At 35.2% G+C, this 21,025-nt stretch overlaps 1 protein-coding gene across 1 annotated transcript in view; it reads right to left on the bottom strand.

The window, feature by feature from the left end:
- Positions 1 to 21,025, bottom strand: part of GMCL1 (germ cell-less 1, spermatogenesis associated) — a 48,745-nt gene that overhangs the window by 10,628 nt on the left and 17,092 nt on the right. The window contains exons 8-12 of the mRNA XM_045549779.1: positions 20,694 to 20,784; positions 16,112 to 16,249; positions 9,556 to 9,625; positions 4,809 to 4,884; positions 661 to 806 (exon numbers count right to left, since the gene is read on the bottom strand). Coding sequence (XP_045405735.1) covers positions 661 to 806; positions 4,809 to 4,884; positions 9,556 to 9,625; positions 16,112 to 16,249; positions 20,694 to 20,784 — 521 coding nt within the window. The remainder of the gene's footprint in view (positions 1 to 660; positions 807 to 4,808; positions 4,885 to 9,555; positions 9,626 to 16,111; positions 16,250 to 20,693; positions 20,785 to 21,025) is intronic.

The raw sequence follows: 21,025 nt of genomic DNA, 5'->3' as shown, positions 1-21,025 counted from the left end.
AAGAGTTTCATATTTTTAGATCTTATGTTTATGTCTTTGATCCATTTTAAGTCTTTGTATTTGGTGTAAAGTACAAATATGTGTCTTTTAAATAATCTGTTCATTAAGCTATTTTCCAATTTGTCAGCCTATAGCATCCTCTCTAGAAAAAGATTGCCAGCTTAACTATCAGGCAGAGTTGGATATATCAAAACTACTAGACATGTTTTCCTGGAAAAATACCTTACCATGGTAGCGGATTATCAGAATTTACTAACATTAGTGTCACTAAAGTTGGTATACAGCCCCCCACCCTCGCCCACTGCTAAATTTGACTGGCTTAAAAAAAAATACCTTACCATATTTTCAGTTCGGACCTTTTATTTGCTAGGAAAAGCAACAAGGCAACAGCTTCAAGCCCAGTATCAATCCTTCATCATTCAGGACTGATATTCCATATTCAGTATATGTTCCAGCCCATTTGTTCTCCCTGACATACTAGATCTTATGATTTTGATTACTAATAATACATTTCATAGGAATGAAGCCTTACCATTTTCTACCACTTTCCCTATACTGCATATTATCAAAGTTCTAAAGTTGTTGGTGTAAATTATTAAAGTTTTATTTCTTTTACTTCTTATATTTCCCCTGGAGTGGGGAAGAGAAATCTCATCCTACCTAAATGCTATGCTCCTTCGAGGCTGTAAACTGACAGATCCGCTACATGGCTGATTCAGTGTATTGCGTTTGAAAATGATGTATCGATTAGTGTAAGTTACTAGTAGATCAAAGCCGAAGTTAAAACCTGTCCACCGCCAGCAGTACTAAGAAATACAAAAGAGAGACTTATTTCAGTTTATCACGTTAGCAAGTCAAAAATAAAAAGTTCAAAATGTCTTTTTTCCCCCTTATTTCTTTCATGGGTCCCCTGTTTTTTTGTCTGTGGTTACCACACAGAACTGTATATCTAAGCCAGAAAAGCAGATTTTATGACTATAATTCTTTAAGCTACTTTCCTAGTATTGCCTCTTCATTATCCGTTTCATTTCTCTTTCCACACTGCAATTCTATCATAAATAACGCTTTTCACTGCAACTCTAAGTAGGCATAGCTTTGGGCACTAGGAGTCTAGAAGGGGGTAATAAGGACCCATTAAAATCCACCTTGCTTCTAAAATACCTTAAGTAATTAACCAACAGACACACAACTGGGTTATTTTAAATATAATCATGAGATTCACAAGTTTGTTTATTCTATCAGCTAACAGTTAATGAGAGAGTATCAGGTGAGGTGGTCTGGTACAGGGAAATACAGTTAGAGCTTCAAGTGTTTGGTTGACACCCTGAATTATAACATTAATTCAATATTTAAGTGACATTTACTGAGCACATATTATATGTAAGCACTGTTCTAGGCAGTGGAGACACAGCAGTAAATCGGTTTCTGCCCTAGTGGAATTTGTATTCTGCTATGTGTACATGTTTGTGCAGTAGGAGAGGAGATATGAATGCTACGAATGGAAGGGAAGAGTATAGGATGTCAGAAGAGAGTGACAGGGTAGAGGAAGGGAGTCTGCAGTTGGGGAGCCTGCTGGTTTAGACAGGTGCTCAGGAAATGTCTCTTCAAGGAGATGCTAGGTAAGTAAAGACTTGAGTCAGCTGAAGGAGTAGATCACATAGCTATCCAGGGAAAGAGCATCTTAAGCAGAGATAACGGCAAGTAAAAGCTCCAAAGGTAAAAACATGCTTGGCATATCTGAGGAACACCAAGAAGGGCTATGTTGCTGGGGCAGTGACTGACAGGGAGAGAAGCTGGAGATGAGTTCAGAGGCAGTCAGGGGCCTTGTAGGGTCTAATAGTCCATGGTAAGGAAGAGTCTGTATTTCTTCTAAGTATGGTGGGAGGCTACTGGAAGATTTTAGGGAAGGAAGTGACATGATCTAACTTGCATTTTAAAACCATTACTTTGGCTACTGTGTGGAAAATGGAATGTAAAGGAATGAGAGTAAAATAGGGAGAGCAGTTGTAAGGCTACCACAACAGCAACAGCCCAGGCAAAAGAGAACAGAGGCCTAAACTTGGGTGTTAGTGGTAGACACGCTGAGAATGTATTTTAGGGGTAGAGCCTTGACAAACTACTTATAGACACCAGGAGTGGTATGAAAGAAAGAAGAGTCCAAAATGAACTCTTCTGTGTATTATGTTTGGAGCCTATACAATGATGAACAAAGGGGTTGGAGAATCCTTGGGAAAAAGGAGGTTTAAAGATGAAAATTAAGAGTTCTGCTTGGGGGCCAGGTGTGGTGGCTCACGCCTATAATCCTAGCACTTTGGAAGGAGGATTGCTTGAGCCTAGGAGCTCAAGACTAGCCAGGGCAACATAATGAGACATAGCCCAGGTGACAGACCAAGAGCCTGTCTCAAAAAAGAGAGTTCTGTGTGGGACTGTTATATTTGAGATACTATTAGGTATCCAAGAAAGATACCAAGTGAATAGATATGTGAATTTGAAGTTAGGAGTCATCAGTGTACAGATGGGCTATAAAGTCACAGAACTAGATGAGATCACTTAGAAGTGAATATAGACAGGGCAGAAGTACAAGAACTGATCCTCTAATCACACCAACCTTCGTTAAGTAAGAGAAGGGTCTAGCAAAGACACAAAAGGAGCAACCAACGAAGTAGGAAGAAAACCAGGGGAGTATGCTGTCCTGGAAGTCAAGTGGAGAAAATCCTTTAATAAGGAATGAGCGAACAAATGTGTCAAAGTTGCCAAGAGCTTTCAGAAGATGACTGAAAATTGACTACTTGATTTGGCAATGTGGTGATACTAGCATGGCAGTTTCAGTGGAACTGTTCAAATAAATTGGAATGATTCAAGAAGGCATTGGAAAAGAGGAAGTATAGACAATAAATACAGGCAACTTTTTTCAATGAGATTTGCCTAAAAGGAGTACAGAGAAATGGAGTCGTAGCTAGAGGGGGAGTTTAGTTGAAGGTAAGTTTAAGATGGGTCATATTGTAGGATGCTATATGCTAAATGAGAGTGATCCAGTAGAAGAGAAAACAGATGATGCAGGAGAGGGAGGTGGTAACTGCTGGAGCAAAGCTTTTGAATAGGTGAGTACGAATAGGATCTAGTACAAGGAGAGGGGAAGGACTAGGATAGAAGCAGACCATTCATCACTCTAACAAGAGAAAAAGCATAGCACACAGCTACAGATGCAGGCAGACTGGCAGAATTATTGGTAAGAGGATGCACAGATTCTCTTCCTATTGCAGAAAGAAGGCCATCAGATAAGAATAAGGGTGGTAGCACTGCCCTTTTGAGGAAAGAAGGTCGAGAGTCACCTCAGATAGTGAGAGGATAAATTCACTAGGGAAATGTAGGAGAATCTTGATGCAGCACTAAAGACCTGCTTGAAGTTTATGGTTACAACATGCAAGAGAAACCCATTGGGATATGGTGTTTGTCTTCAGTCATATTGATCTGTCTGGATGCAAGCAAGGAGAACATGGAAAGATGGGATTTAACAAAAGAGCTGGGGTTTAGCCAGTTGAGTTTAACAGAATCAAAAAGGAAAAGGGGAAGTTAAAAGAATATAAGGGACCAATTTTAAGATGGAACATAAAATATAAGTCAGGTAAAGAAAGAAGTAGGGATATGGTGAGAGAGGTGATAGGAAAAGGTCATAAGAACAATGTATTACACATCCCAATAGGGTTAAAAAAATTGTTGGGAGTCCAGGTTCTAGAGAGAGAGAGCTAGAAAGAAGAGGTAGAGTCTGAAAATGGGATGCCTGAAATGGAGATTTTGAAGGCAGTGCAGTAAATCGGTAACACAAAAATTGAGGATGTGTTCATGGGAATGGGTGCCTGAGGTAAGGAATCCAGTCCGGGAACAGAGATACTTAAATCACCAAGACCAACAGAGTAGTGACAAAGAAAGGGAGTTAGCCCAGTGGATGACGGCCACAATATGGGTAGTAGGTGGTGTAGCAGGAGCACTTGCTCCCAACAAGTTATAGTTCAATGAGGGATGAGGGAGGAACAAGATCTGAAAGCAGCAACAAGGAAGAATAAGGAATAAAGAAGACAACTACTCTTTCATACTCTGAACACTTATCATAATTATAAATGCAAACATAAAATAATTTTTACAAATAAAGTTAAAATGAGAGAAATTTTGGGAGAAAAATAACCATATGGATATCTAAATTAGGTTGAATTTTTTTTTTAAAGGCAAAAATTACAGTAGGGGGTGAAATATTTAAAAACGTAGTTCATGTCCCATTAGTGGATTATAAAATCAATTTAATGGGATACAATAGTTTTTTTTTTAAATTATAGAAAACAGGATCTCTGGATGCAGTAGGGGAGAATATTATTTTATATATTTTTCTTTCACTTATATACATTTATATTAGGTGCTAATGAAAAGAGGTAATTCTATTTAATGTGGGTAGTAATCAAAGGGTTTGAATGTCATTGATTTAGGATAATTATAAAACGGAATCACTTTTAAGACAATGTAACAGCTCCCACATAACTTCTTTATCTTAATTTCTGGATTGTTAAGAGATCCTCTTCTTATATCTCTTATCTGGACCCAAGATCTACAAGTTCAACAGTTTCATGCCAGGCTGAGCAATCAATCACTACTGAATACAGTGGCTATAACTCCTTGCCCAGAAGTTCATGCTACAGAAACTATAACAAATAATCTCTTCTGAGGTATGACACCAGTTTCATTGTTACCTAAAGTGCCTTATGTGCTCATAATAAAACAATTTGTATGAGAATATTAAGAGTCACAACCATACTTACTTCACCATCTTTGGCAAGCTTTCTACCACACCTCATGCTATTTCCCTCTAGTTCTTCTTTATTGATTTCTTGAGGCCTAAAATATAAACATAAGACATGAACCCTCACAGAAAATAGGCAACTAGTAATTAAAAAGAACCGTGGAGTTAAAAAGAACAGAAAATCTTGCTACTAGATTTAAAAATAAAATTTTGTGTTCAACCACTGCTCAAAGAAAAAAAAATTTGTGGTATAGATTAAAAATAAGAATGCATTGATTAAATCTAATCCATTGTCTTTGCTAAATAAAAGATTTTACATCTTCTGTGTTTCACTTATTGCCCTCACTTCTAGATTACTTTTTATTAGAATGTAGCCAAACCAAAGAGGGGGAAAAAAAAACTATGAGAAATTCTGCTCACCAAAAAAATAAAATACTTAAAAGTCTAACTACTAAGTAAAAGAAATTAAAATCTATTATTTCTATAAAATGTGATTTGATACCACCTACTACTTAATAGTACTTGTTTCACATGCAAACCATTTTTCATGTATTAGGTCATTAAATATGAAATGTCTGATTTAGAATCAAAAGTTTAGTTTATTATATCTCAAACAAGCAGCAGTACAATTAGTCAAAGTATGCGCCTAAACTATCAACACAGTTTTGCCATCTTAACTGTAGCTTGTTTATGCCAGCAGTGAAGAAGCCTAGAGAGCAAGTGACAATGAAATCGCAAAAGGCGTTTTCCACAGCTTGTTGAGAATTGAATATTTTTCCTTTCAAGAAGTGGTCCAAAGCCTGGAAGAAGTGGTAGTCAGTTGGTGCCAGGTCTAGTGAATACAGTGGATGACAGAAAGTTTCCAAGTTCAGCCTCTGTAGTTTGAGCAGCATTGTTTGTGCAACATGTGGTAGAACACTGTCTTGCAAGAGAATTGGCCTGTCTCTATTGACCAATCTCAGCTGCTTAATCACAAGCACCCTCATCATTTCACCTAACTGGTTGTAGTAGACATCCGCTGTAATCGACTGACCAGGTTTCATGAAGCTGTAGTGGATAATACCAGTGCTAGACCACCAAACAGACATCATTAGCTTTTTTTGATGAATATTTGGTTTTGGACTGTGTTTTGGCACTTCATCTTTATCCAACCATTGTGCTGAACACTTGTGATTGTCAAAAAAAATCCATTTTTCATCGCATGTAACAATATGGTGTAGAAATTGTTCGCCTTTATGTTGTGACAGCAAAGAAAGGCAAGCTCTGAGACAATTTCTCTTCTGAAGCTTGTTTCATTCACTTGGTACGCATCTATCCAGCTTCTTTACCTTGCCGATTTGTTTCAAACGGGCCAATATTGTTGGAACAGTAATATCAAACCTTACTGCTAATTTATGCATAGGTTGAGATGGATTCACTACCACTACAGCTTTCAGCTCATCATTACCCATCTTGGTTTCAGGTCGCCCACATGGCTCATTTTCAAGATTAAAATCACCAGAATGGAACTTCTCAAACCATCAACGTACTGTGAATTCATTAGTCACATCCTTCCCAAACACTCTGTCAATATTTCGAGCTGTCTGTGCTGTATTGGTTCCATGATGGAACTCATATTCGACAATAACTTTTGACTTATCCAAAGTTTCACAAAAATTGCTCTAAAAAATTTTTGAAAGATAATCACAAGCCAAACTGTGCGTTTGAAAGAATGAGGATGTACCTTTACAATAAAAACAAGAAGTGTCAAAGTGAAATGTCAGAGATACCAACTATCTAACTTAGTACTTAAGGAAATCAGACATTTCATACTTAATAACCTAATAGTATAACTACACAAAATCAATATTTAATAGAAAACGGCTGTAGAATTTTATCAGTTAGTCTTTACTTGGTTACTTAAAAAACTTTAATCAACTAAGGAATACTGTTATATCAAGGACAACTATTAGCTTGGTAATTCCAAATGATAAAAGTAATATATTCATTCATTTACAACATGAAGTGCGTAGAAATTAGGGACATAATATATAATAAATAAAAAATGAAACAATAAAAAATAAATGTAAATAAAACTAATAAAACATGTCCTTGACGTCCAAGAACTCAGTCTAGTAGAGAACTAGACATAAGTAATAATTATAATGTGGTTAATTATTATAATAATAATGTGTGGTTTGTGACGAGCATGAAGAAGGCACAAATTTATTGGTTGGTGTTGGCAGGTATCATTACAGAGTCAATATTATTTGCTCCTGAGTGCAAGCTTGTTGGGGTGGAGATAGGAGGTGAACTCAGTACAGGGGGAAGGGTATTTCTGGCTGAAGGAATAGTAGATAGAAAGGGACTGGAGCATAACAGAACCAAATGCACAAGATATTTGGTGGAGCTGGAGCATATGAACATGAGAGTTTAGTACATGTTCAGTCCAGATGAGTATGAGAGGAGATGAAGCTAAAGGCCATGCTAATAAGTTTCAACTATTCCTGTAGATAATATTGAGTTCCCAGGTATTTATTCTGTAACTTTTAAACCTTTTATTATGAAAAATTGCAAACATACCAAAGTAGATTCCTCACCATCTAGTAGTGTCCATAATCTTCTGTGGCAATACTGTAATCTCTTACCTATCATCAGATATGCCTGAACATATTTAAGCAAGAAAGTAACACAATTACATTTCTGTTTTATAAAGATAACTCTCTTGGCAATGTGGAAGACAGTTTGGATAAGGAGGACCCTGGAGTGAGACTTTACTAGATTCTAGCCTAGTATCCAGGGAATACACTATCTTTTTCACTTCAGTAGCCCTGTGGCAGTGAAGAGATGCTCAGTATCTGTGGAACAGAACATTTTATCAGGGGCAATAAAATCACACAAAGTTGACCCTGGAACAACATAGGTTTGAAATGCGTGGGGCCAGTTATCTGTGGATTTTTTTTAATCAACCCACATCAAAAATACAGTATTTGTGGGATGCAAAAACCACATATAAGGAGGCCTGACTTTTTATATATGTGAGTTCTACAGGGCTAGCTGCAGGACTTGAGTATGCAGATTTTGTAGGGGTCTTGGAATGAACGCCCCCACCCAGTATACCAAGGGATGACTATACTTCTGAGGGCAAGAATACAAACATGTTCTAGCTCAGTATCGTAGATGAGTCTATACTAATCTCAGTAAGAATATAGGTGAGAAAAATCTTGAAGAATCAAGAACATCCAAAATGTAAATATTGAATATACAAAGGAAGTAGGATGATTTATAAATTACTTCATACACTGCAAAATGCTTCAAATCTCAATTCCATTAAATTAACTCTCATTTTTTGGTTTCTGATTTATTATTTCTATTTCAACAATTTTACTGTATTACTGGATAATTATGCTGTGAATACATTTGGATTATAAATAAAATAGAAACTAAGAACTCTGGATAATAATAACCTTATTATCATGAATGTATACAATATTTTCATACACTTACTATTTGGATACAAACTTATAACTATGCTATTATTTTAGGAAACTCTTTGGTGTATAAAAATGGGTTAGAAAAGATCAGTAGTAAAAAAATTAGACTTCTTAAGGCCTCTTCAGTATACTGACAGATCATCTCTTCACACTACCTATTTCAAGGAGCTAGCATAGGATCAAATCATAAATATAAAAGTATTACTGATATGAAAGTACTTCTGTGAACTACAAAGCACTATATACATTGAAGGAATAGTTTTCTTCCCCTTAAAATGAAGAAAGTGTATAAAAATTTTGCAGAGGGTTATATGCTTTTGGGGAAGGAATCTGTAACCAGATGGTTTTAATTCATTTTAAACTTAACGATCTTCAAAACCTATTTATTAATCAGAATTTGAAAATACTACCACAAATGAGAAAATTAGCTTTACCTATATATAAATACGAGAATTAGGCTTTATGAAAGCATTCTTCCAAGTAATATTTCAATGTTGAAAGAAAATCATCATATAATACTAGGTGAAACAAAGTATATGGATTATGTATTCAATTTTACTAATATAGCAAATGACAATTCAAACATTCCATTATATTATCTAATAGACCAGAAAGATATTCATAAGATTTATAATTTTATTAAAATATAAGAATATAAGTTGATTACATTATCTTTTCTTTATTTCAACAACTTCAGTTTTCAATACTTAGTTTAGGTTACATACATTGCCTTTGCCCCACCCGAGTCAGGGCTTCAAGCGTGTCCATCCCCCTGATGGTGCTCACCCCTCCTCCCTCCCCATCTGCCCAACACCAGATGAATGTTACTACTATACGTGCACTTAAGTGTTGATCAGTTAATGCCAACTTGATGGTGAGAACATGCGGTGCTTGTTTTTCCATTCTTGTGATACTTCACTTAGGTGATTTTTCCATATAATGAATGAACTTAAAATTCATAGCAAAAAAAAATTTTTTTAACACATTGACTGCCACACTAGAAAAAAAATTTTTTTTTCCCTTGGGGCCACGGTGTTTTATTACGAAAACAGAATAAAAACTTCGAAAATAAAATGATCCTTTCTAATTTAACAAAAAATTTGTTATTTTTAATTGTTTTCTATGCATGAGTTATATGCAACTTGAAAAATAGTTCATGCAGCTCCCAAGGTAAAGAGATGTGTGAGTTACATATGTTTCATGAGGCCCTGGGCTCAAAACTAGCAAGAGTTAAATATAACTCACATGGCACTTAATGTGTCAATGAATAATGTTATGATGTAATATACTTACCCCAACTCACTGTCTTGTTCTGCCCGGAGCATAGCAAGCCACTGCTGTTTATACACAGAAGACAGCCATTCTAAAATGTAAAAATAATAAATTAATTAATAATAAATAAAGACGATAGAACATACCTATTTAAACATATTAAGTAGCTGATAAAATTATTACCATTTCTATCAGCAGTGGAAAAAACCAAAAAAACCTATTACCATTTCTATATTCAAGTTTAAAATAGCAATTAAAAAAGCAGGTAGCTTATATTTTACAAATATGCTATAACAATATAGATTAATGATTTTTAAAGTACTAAAAGTTATCTAGCTTTATCTCAGGCTAGACTGTACTTAGATTGCATACATTCAAATTAGGATGTAAATCCTTAATTAAAGGCATATTCTTACATTTAATAGTTTCCTTTTCACAGTTCATATTAATTTTCAATTGTAACATACTTAAAACAATATTTTCAGTGTCTTACAAAAGTTCTACCGAAAACTGAATGGACTTTTCCTTTATTAAATTATCTAAAAATAAAAATTCACTTTTTGGGAAATAAGCCATCTCTAAGTTGGCAGATGAAGCATGTATATTCAAGAAATAATTTTGGGATATTAGATTTAGATAACTATTAAGATATTTTAATTTAAATTAAATTTCAATTAATAATTGAATAGATTTAGATAACTATTAAGATATTTTAATTTAAATTATTTAAAATAGAATACAAATTATAAGTATTATTTCCTTAATAATAATCATATAATTTTTTCTCTACAAAACAAGTCTGTATAAGCTGAAATTTTAGTTATTTTAGATAAAAACACAGATTTTATTTACTTATTTACTTTTTTTTTTGTTTTTTGAGACACAGTCTCACTCTGTTGCCAGGGCTAGAGTGCTGTGGCGTCAGCCTAGCTCACAGTAACCTCAAACTCCTGGGCTCAAGAGATCCTTCCTGCCTTAGCCTCCTGAATAGCTGGGACTACACGCATGTGCCACCATGCCCAGCTAATTGTTTTTTTCTTCTATTTTTAGTTGTCTAATTTCTTTCTATTTTTAGTAGAGATGAGGTCTCACTCTTGCTCAGGCTGGTCTCGAACTCCTGACCTTAAGCGATCCTCCTGCCTCGGCCTCCCAGTGTTAGAATTACAGGCGTGAACCACCATGCCCTGCCTACTTATTTATTTTTAAGACAGAGTCTCACTCTACTGCCCAGGGTAAAGTATAGTGGTGTCATCATAGCCACTACAGCAACCTCAGACTTGGCCATAAGCCACCATGCCCGGCCCAAAACTACAGATTTATTAAAAATAAAAGTAGAAGCTGGGCATGGTGGCTCATACCTGAAATGCCAGCACTCTGGGAGGCTGAGGCAGGAGGATCACTTGGACCCAGGAATTCAAGACCAGCCTGAGCAACATAGCAAGACCTCATCTCTACAAAAAACTTAAAAAAATTAGCTGGGTGCAGTGGCACATGCCTGTATTCCTAGATATTTGGGAGGCTGAGACAGGAGGATTGCTTGAGCCCAGTAGTTTGAGGGAGCAGTGAGCTATGATCTAGCTAGTGCACTCCCGCCTGGGCAACAGAGCAAGACCCTATCTATAAAAAAATAAAAATAAAAAATTAAATAATTGGCTTAGCACCATATTTATCTTTCTGTTCTTATTTATTCCCAACCAGAAGGGGTTGTTTTTCTATTTTTTAACTTCTTAAATGATTTCTCAATCTCTAACTAAAGGAGAGGGAAAAACATTAGCGTGATTAAAATCTCGATTTTCACTTCCTAAGTCTCTACTTAATACAGGTATCCAGATGACCTCTAATGATTTACTGGTGTCTATCCTGAAAACACCTTATAAGTACACTTCTGAATATTTCTTTCAGAGTCCTCCAAAATAATATTCTTGCTATTATAAGGAGTAACTGTTAAGTGCCTAGGTCAAAGACAATTTGTCTTCATAGGTAAACACAAATAGCAAATTTTATATGACTCAGTACACATGCACACATATTATGTATCTTATTTGCAATGCCCTTGAATTTTTAACAATTCTGTTCTATTGTATTTTACTAAAAAAACAAACTGATCTCTACCCATTAAAATGATTTCTCAACCCAGTAATGGATTATGCCTAAAGTTTGAAATTCATTGATGTAGAGATCGAATATGGCTTTTCGTGATTCATTTTGTAAAACTGGAATGAACAAGTTACACATGTGTATATATTCTCAAATATCATGTAAGACATATCCCATAAAAATGTTTCAAAATTTAAATTCCAACACTCTGTATAATTTCCTTTTAAACTGAAAGCATTTTAACAAGTTAAAAACATGAGCACATATTTGCTCCTCTTGTCTTGCCTTAATCCAAAAGAGTAAAAAGTCAAACTTGAAATCTTTCTGGTCACTGGCAGCTCCAAATAAAAACTTGAAATGGGCACATCAAAGCAGCCAGTATTTGACAGTGTCATAGACCAGTAGCTGCAGTTCTAATCTACAGCAGTTCTGAATGTAAACAGTATTTTCCCAGTAGGAGAAATGAGGTAAGTTAAGATTTTAGGTCCTGTGCCTTAAAAGCAGCATTCCAAAAACAAGTCAATGGAATACAATGTTAACAGCTATTACAATGGTTGCAAAAAGAATCCCTGGTAAAATATGGGATGGAAAGAAGTGAAACAGGTTCCTTTACAGAGTTTTTAGTATGTTTATATGCAATCATATCTCTCAAAAAGGAAAGAAACACCAGGCAGAGTTTGCCAGAATCCTTTTTGATAGAGAACTTAGTGTTGGCTGAAAAGATTCTGAAAAAGTGCCTTCAAGAAATTTCGACTCAGTAAAAACCAGTTTAAGCACTTATTTTAAACTTTATCAGAAAATAGTTCCAAATAAAAACTTAAAATGGGCACTTAATTTGCCCAGTATTTTACTGTTTACGTGAAAGGAAAAGTGTATCTTCACACACACACAAAAATCCACTTAAAATCAGGAAGGCTTACAGCAAAAAACTAAGCCTACAAGTTGAACTGTTTTATGAAACACATAAGTCAGATATAGATGATGAAGGTGAATGATCAAAAGTTTACATAATAAAAATTCCTACGGGGACAAATAAGAATAGTTTGTACAGAGCATCTAGGTATAAAATCTTTACACAAAATTATGGAGAAGCCTGGCTCAAAAATGCTCATGTATAATAACAAAAATCTATATCCAAAGCTATTTTCTGAAAAAAATTAATTACATGTATTTATAAACCTTTTCATTTTCAGCAATATTATTTTCACAAAATGGACAGTGAGGTGATTAGGTAGAAAGCCTGAACAGAGTGGCCAGAGGTAAGACGCAATCGCTGAAGTGAATGCAGAGAAGGAAAAAATGAGGAATGACCAAGCAAGAGTAGTGTAAGGAATGCCAAAACCCAAGCTTAGTTTTGAAAAGTGATTTGTGGTGGCACCAATACAAAAGTTGTAGAATGTGCGGCAGCAGTACTCAGCACAAAGCTGAGGGCACAGGAACAAAGGCGGCTTAATTTAGTTTTAGGATCTTGCTAATAAATTCAACTGTGTTGAAGGACACAGAAGCAATTGTGCGAGTGACCTAACATGATCTATTATGAAATCCAAGCCTGACAGGGAAGAAAAGGCAGAATTTTGAAAGACTGGCGGAAAATGGAGGGCTTAAAATGGACTGGAAGTTAAAGAACAGTACAAAAGGGAATGAGGCTATGCACTTGCTAGTGCTAGAAGGTTATATAATAGCCTGAAAACTACTAGATTTCTTTCTTTTTATTATAAAATTTACTTATATTTTGAAGAAAGTATTGATTTTTTTATTTTGAAGTATTATGGGGGGTACAAATGTTTGTGGTTACATGCATCACTTTTGTAATGTTTGAGTCAGGGCTAAAAGTGTGCCTGTCATCCATGTAGCGTTCATTGTACCCATTAGGTTTTTGCCCATCCCCTTTCTCCCTTCCCCTCCTTGATTTCCTTTGAGATTTACTTCCCTCTATGCACAGGTATGCCCATCAGTTAGTTCCAATTTAATGGCGAATACATGTGGTGTTTGTTTTAGACTTTTTTTTTTTTTTTGAGACAGGGTCTCACTCTGTTGCCCAGACTACAGTGCAGTGGCCTGATCACAGGTCACTGCAACCTCGAACTCCTGGACTCAAGCAATCCTCCTCCCTCAGCCTCCTGAGTAGCTGGGACTACAGGTGTGCCCCATCACACCCAGCTAATTTTCAACAATATTTTGTAGAGACAGGGGTCTTGCTATATGTTGCCCAGGCTGGTCTTGAACTGCTAGCCTCAAGCGATGCTTTGCCTCAGCCTCTCAAAGAGCTGAGCTTGAAAATGTGAGCCACCATGACTGACCAACTAATGGATTTCTGATCCTGAGAAATTCTAGGTTACAACAAGGTTCATGGTGTTTCCAGGTTGTAGGTAAGAAGTACCTAATGTTTGGCAAAGACAAATGTTACTGGAGTTTAGGTCAAACAACTAGGAGGCTAGGGTAGTGAATGGATTTGTTCATATGGACACACTACGTGACTGGATAGGGGGCAGGGGAGAACAGATAGTAAATCAAGTATTCAAGTCTTAAATGAACGTGGAGGAATGACTAGGGTCAGGAGAGAAAGGGCAGAGGGTCAGATCATATGCAATAATGGTTTGGAAAGGGCACTGAGGGGCTAGGACCATGACTATCTGGCCTCTTAGCCCTATTATTAACAGGGTGTGAAAGACAGAAAGTCTTCTACAGAAGGAAGATAACATCTTCTGGGAGAGCTAAAAAAGTGAAGGAAAGAAATGGAAGATTTTGAGATTTTGTTGTCTGTGGTTCCAGAGCACATAATAGTAAGGTCTGAGGAATGGTAACAAGATAGTTCAGATGTATCAAAGTGGAGGGAAGTATGACAATGAGAGTGTGGAGTAAGATATTTAATAAACCTAATGACCCTAAGATAAATCTAATTCCATGAAATAATGGAGTTTAATTGTGCTTGGCACACTTGTGTCCTAAAATAAAGTGCTTCTATACAAAGCCCTGGTTTAACTTTTAATTAAACACGTTTCTAAATTTTTTACCTAAAGATGGTAAATGCATGTGCTAAAACTCCCCAGATTGTTGAACACTTAACTTTGACTAATGTTAACACATATTTGGCACTATTTCTGAAAAATAATCGGTGAATTTCAGGTTAATCAAAATTATTTCAATTTATTTCAAATCTAATATACCTTCCCATTGAGAGACTATACCAATCTATCTCTACAATGTGAACTAGGTGACCTCTTTCTGTCCCCTCACAGTGTGAAATTTTTATCTGTAAGATGGGGTATTACAAATTTTTAGAAAGTCTTCTCCTACAATTTCAAATCAGAAAAAAAAAAAAATGACTAAAATCTGGCCAAAAATATAGGGTCTAAATTCTTTCTGATTTTATACTGAATAAAATATTTCAGACTACAAATACTTGTACCCATCTTGCATTCCAAAAATATAAAGCTTATCCACTTGCATCACAGGCATACCTAAATTAATCTACTTTAAAACAGACTTTTTTTTCAGTCTCCCAAAATTCATTTCTAAAAAGCCTTAAAAGGAAATATAATTGGAGAGTGGCATACGTAATTGGCCTTGGCATCTAATATTACATCACCGCTAGAGACTGGTGTTTAACACATACTAAATCTATCACAGAACTGCTATACTATAAGGAATATAAAATTTAGAGAATGTGTGACTTAAACTGTGTCTATAAACCTGCTAAAGTGATTTTATAAAAATGCATTACTTTCCAACATATCAGAAAAGTTAACTCTAGGTTTTCTTTTCATTCAATACCTTTCCAAATAAGTATACAGATTTCAAGAACAATTTAAATCTATCAACACACAGCTATATCAAAACTGAGGTGTCAAAAATAATTAAAACTTTTCAGACAAATCTGTAATTATTACTACAAATGTTTATAAATTCATATGCAAATATTCAAACAGAAATTCTAGTTTCTATTACTTATATGCATCTACAGTAGTAAACTGGATCTTTCACAAGCATTAGACATTTAACTTAGAAAGTTAAATCAACAGTTGTTGCAAAAAATTTAAATTACAATGAACAAATACTACATTTGCTTCACCATGAAGTTTAAGACTTTAGAGTAAGAAAGTATCAGAAAATAAATTTAAGGAGTACTAATAGAAAAAGCAATTATAACCTTAAATACTTTAAAAATTATTTTTAAAAGTCTGATCCAAAATAGTGTCCTAGTTTATCAAATTAAAGAACATTCATATTACAGAATACTATATAGCCATTTAAATATTCTGAGAGTATTTAATGAAATGAAATATGGGAAAATGACCACAATATACAATATGAACACAGAAAATTATCTATGTAGTATAATTCTACTTTGGCATAAAAATCTGTAACTTTTGAGAATTAAGGATAATTTATTTTCTTCAATATTCTTTTCTATGATATATATGACAGCTATAATTAGAAAAATATCATTTAAAATAATAAATTAATCATGTTCTCTTACCTGAAGGTACTACAGAATCTTGTTCAATAATTCTCGCAGAAGCCAGATCACTAATAATATACTGCAACCTCAAATATCTGAATACTGGCACATATGGCTTTCCTTGCTCAGTTTCAAGGAAGGTCATACCTTCAAAATCTATAAAAAATAGTTTAAATTAAATAGCTATTCTTTTTGAATCAATTTATTTCCTAAATATTTTTATGGATATGGACAAGTACACGCACACATACACATTTGTATTAGAATACAAGTAAGTTAGTTTCAAACTTTTCAAGAATTTTGTAAACCTCAAGTGTGTGAATAAAAACTTAGGGAAATTTTTTAAAAAGCCCTGAGAAATTAACTTTGGTCCTAATTAGACCCTTGGGCTGGGAACTCAGCTGTACACCTTTCTGGGGTTTAGAGTTTAGAGTGCAGCAAGATGGGAAAGGAAAGCTTGAGAAAGGTACTTAGAGTTAGATTTTCTCTCTAGAATCGTGCCTCCCAGGGACTAAACACTCCAGTGCAACTCTAGAGCCCAAAAACCTCAAAGGTCTTCATAAGATACACAGGACATGGAATGTCTCTTGGGATTCTTCTAACTTATGCTTCAGCTATATGTCATGAACACTGATTAATGTATCAATTCTCTATTAAAATACAAAATAAGATATTGTAGCCAGATTTGTAACACATAGGTAGTATTATTATTAAAATAATTCAAGTTTATGAAGTGTATGAATTTTTTTTTTTTTAGGGAAAACCAAGGTTATTTCTAAAAATTATTCTCAGTTTGTATTCCAATGTGCTTTCATGAGTGGGAAGGAAAGGTCTAGAGTTATTGTTATCCAACAGGGACTTGTGCGTAAGTCTTAGTCTATGTTTTCTGTTAAACAAGGTATACATACCCATGGGAATATACTCAGCCCTGTTGTTATTAAGGATAAGAAAAAAAAAAAAAAAAAGATGAGGCCGGGCGTGGTGGCTCACGCCTGTAATCCTAGCACTCTGGGAGGCCGAGGCGGGTGGATTGCTCGAGGTCAGGAGTTCAAGACCAGCCTGAGCAAGTGCGAGACCCCGTCTCTACTAAAAATAGAAAGAAATGATCTGGCCAACTAAAATATATGTAGAAAAAAAAAAATTAGCCGGGCATGGTGGCTCATGCCTGTAGTCCCAGCTACTCGGGAGGCTGAGGCAGGAGGATCGCTTAAGCCTGGGAGTTTGAGGTTGCTGTGAGCTAGGCTGACACCACGGCACTCACTCTAGCCAGGGCAACAAAGTGACACTCTGTCTCAAAAAAAAAAAAAAAGAAAAAAAAGATGAGAGTTGTCATTGTAGATTATTATGTCTCAAACCATACTTCATATGGAACATAGGTTTTTTGTGAACCAGAAAAGTTTTCCCCACTAAAATAATTTTTTCCTGAAAATCATGAAAAGATAGCCCAGTTAATGAATTTTTTTTTCTTTTTAGAGTCAAGGCCTCACTCTGTTGCCTGAGTTAGAGTGCAGTGGCACAATCATAACTCATTTCAACCTCAAACTCCTGGCCTCAAGATATTCTCCCACCTTGGCCTCCCAAAGTGCTAGGATTACACGTGTGAGCCACCATGCCTGGCCCACATTTTTATCTTATATATTTTTTGTATTCCTTTGTCACTTGCCTAGAGTTAAGCAAAGCAAACAAGAAAGCAGTAAACTCATTTAAAAAATTAATAGTTAACTTTGCTTATTTATACAACAAGCATGTGACTGTGGATTTATCTCTCTTGCCTTTCTTTTACAACAATAACAGTCTAGTTCATATGTTGAGTTAAATGTGCCAATTTCACGGGGTATACTGAGAATACTATTATGTTCTTACAGGTGCTCTGTCACATGAACAAGTTATAGAAATCTAATTCTAGATTGTCTCATAGCAATCTGACAATTATCCCATGAAATCTTTTCTTCAAGGCTATAGAAGAGATTGGCTCATTTATTTTTGTAATAATTCAAAGAATCAAAAAAATGTTTTAAAGTTTCTTGCCGGCCAACATGTGGCCATACTAACTGCATCAGCCAAATGCAGTAACAATCCTTAGATATAACTGTGTAGAAAACTTTCTAAATTTCTATTGTTTTCTTATAGTCCTTATCAATATATATCTGAAAAGTCAAATAATTAAGAAAACTTAAAAGAAATCTAACAAAATATAATGGGTGAGGGGACCATAGGTCATTTTTCTATCCTGTTTCCTGAGTATGCATCACTTATTATTTTAAAACTTTGAAATGACCCTATGAAGTCCTCCAGAAAAACAAGGGCATTTAGACATACATTTTGCTTTGAGCAATAAATGTCTCCCTGAAAAGTTGTCTTAAACTGTATACTTTTACATTACAGAGGCTGGGAGAGAGAGCCTAGAAGACCATAAGTGGACCACAGTTTCCTATTCTGGTTTGTGTCGCTTAGTCTAACTTCTCTTTTGATAGATTGCTGTGGTTGATCTAGCTGGAGCACAAATGAGGTTATGTCAACATTTACTGCTTCTATTGAGTCCTTTTGCCTTTTTAACTTTTCCATCCTCCTTAACTCTTCCGGTTTTTCTCTCCCTCTGTTTTTCATTTAAATTCTCGAATTTTCTTCTCTATAATTTCCCTAATCCTTCTTTAATTGCCATACGACAACACTACAGTACAATTTGAGATATAAGTTTAATATTTTGTTCTTCAAGTAAATCAAGTTAGATTTTATTGATATGGTCCTTTACACATTTTTACTTTAGGAGCTTGATAGAAAAATAATTTATCTGGCTCTGAGCTAGGAAATCTGATTAAATAAAATAATTCTACAAATTTAAGACAAAAAGAGCAATAAATTTTAAAATTAATAACATCTATTCATCAAAAGGCATTTAATAATGTAAAAAGATAACCTACAAACTGGAAGATAAATGCAAAACATATGACCAAGTACTGGTTATCAAGAATATATAAAGAATGCCTACAAATCATTAAGGTAAATCTGATATTAAAATAGGAAAAAAACCAGACATTTCACAGAAGAGGAAATATATATGGCCAATAAACATATACATATGTGTCTGTGTGTGTGTGTGTGTGTATGTATATATATAAATAGCCATTCAATCCCTTTAGTTATGAAGGAAATGAAAATTAAGACTACAATATGAAATAGTTCCAGAACAACTGAACAAAATGGTATATTGTCCAGTGGTGTGCTACAGCTGGCTCATGCTGGCTCAAAGGAGCTGACTGTGCGCATTTCTTTCCAACTCTACATTCAGCGATGTCATGTTGGTAGCTCAAAATCAGCCATGTTGGGAGAATTTGTACCAAGGAAATGAAAAAATGCTATAAATCAGGGACTGTGTTTTCCACAGTCAGCTTTTTAGCATACCACTGTTATATATGTCAGGACATATATGCATAATGTGATAACATTATTATCATTACTATTATTTGAGACAGGGTCTCCCTCTGTTGCCCAGGCTAGAGTGCAGCCTGATCACAGGTCACTGTACTCAAACTCCTGGGCTCAAGTGATCTTCCCACCTCAGCCTCCCAAGTAGCTAGGACTGCAGGCCGAGCCACCACACCCGGCTGATTTTTTAATTTTTGTAGAGATGGGGGTCTTGCTATTGCTCAGACTGGTCTTGAACTTCTGGGCTCAAGCAATCCTCCTGCCTCGGTCTCCCAAAGTGCTGAGATTATGGGCATGAGCCGCCATGCCCCGCACCACAATAAATTATTTTTTTAAGGCAAAAGAATAACAAACACAAAATTCAAGATAGTAGTTGGGGAAAATCAGAGACACAACAGAAAAGAAGTACATGAGTAGACTGAAGTTATTAATGTTCTAGTACTTGAAGATTAGTTCACAGAGGGTCAATATATTATTAAAAATAAACAAAAAAGGTGGCCATACACAGACCAAAAATGAGAGTAAACTAAGAAAATCATGAACTAAGGTATAATTTATCTACTACTTTGCATGTGTGGGCCATTAAAGTTTCTTTTCTACATCTGTTTTAGCAAAGTAAAAAATAAATATATTGTATGCTCTCCCTCTGCCCAGATAAGACCTTATAGCAGCTGATCATAAGCAATTTGAGATCAATCTCCATGGACAATCCAAAGAAAGGTGGGAAGCTCTCCACCCCAAATGCATGCAGCACACACATACATATCAAGCTCTGCATCCACTTTGGGGGGCCAGTGACACATGGAAGCCTATCCATGGCCCCCATGTTAAGAATTGTTGCCAGATAGGTTATAGGTTGTTAGGGAAAATTTAATGTGGTCAAACAAAGACAAATGCAATCACCAAGAACTGTTGGTGATAAAATGAGAAAAGCAATAGCCTTGGTGGATTAGAGTATGGTGACAGTTCAAGGAGTAACAATTTAGATAATAATAAGAAAGGCATTTTTGTTATCTAGCCTCAATCTTCTCACTGTAAATCAGGGGCTAAAGTAGATAATTGCTAAAGTTCTCTCCAGCTCTAACATTAAGTGTATAAATAAGTCAGGGTCTGATTTTAATAGATTTCATTTTAAACAAAGATAAATTTTCAAAAAACAAACACTCAGGCATACCTTTTTTCCGCTTAGAAAACCAGATGTCTGCTTCTGTCAAAAGCTGTTTTAAAGATCCATTCCATGAAGGCACAAGTTGAAGGAATATCCACTAGATTTTTAAAAAAAATTAAATAAGGAAAAAGTTGCAAGATTTCAACATCTAATGATTTTACATTTTCAAATTGCTTCCACCTTAAAACATAACACCTAAAAAATTTAATTTCCATGTTACAAGTAACTGAAAGAAAGTAGAACTATTATTAAATATTATACATGACAGGCTTACATGCTTTAAATTTTTCATGGCATTAATCATAGACTAATGATTAAAAACTGGACGTGTGCGCGCT

Source organism: Lemur catta, chromosome 4, assembly GCF_020740605.2.
Source record: "Lemur catta isolate mLemCat1 chromosome 4, mLemCat1.pri, whole genome shotgun sequence".
NCBI lineage: Eukaryota > Metazoa > Chordata > Mammalia > Primates > Lemuridae > Lemur > Lemur catta.
This window is presented reverse-complemented; position numbering and strand designations above follow the sequence as displayed.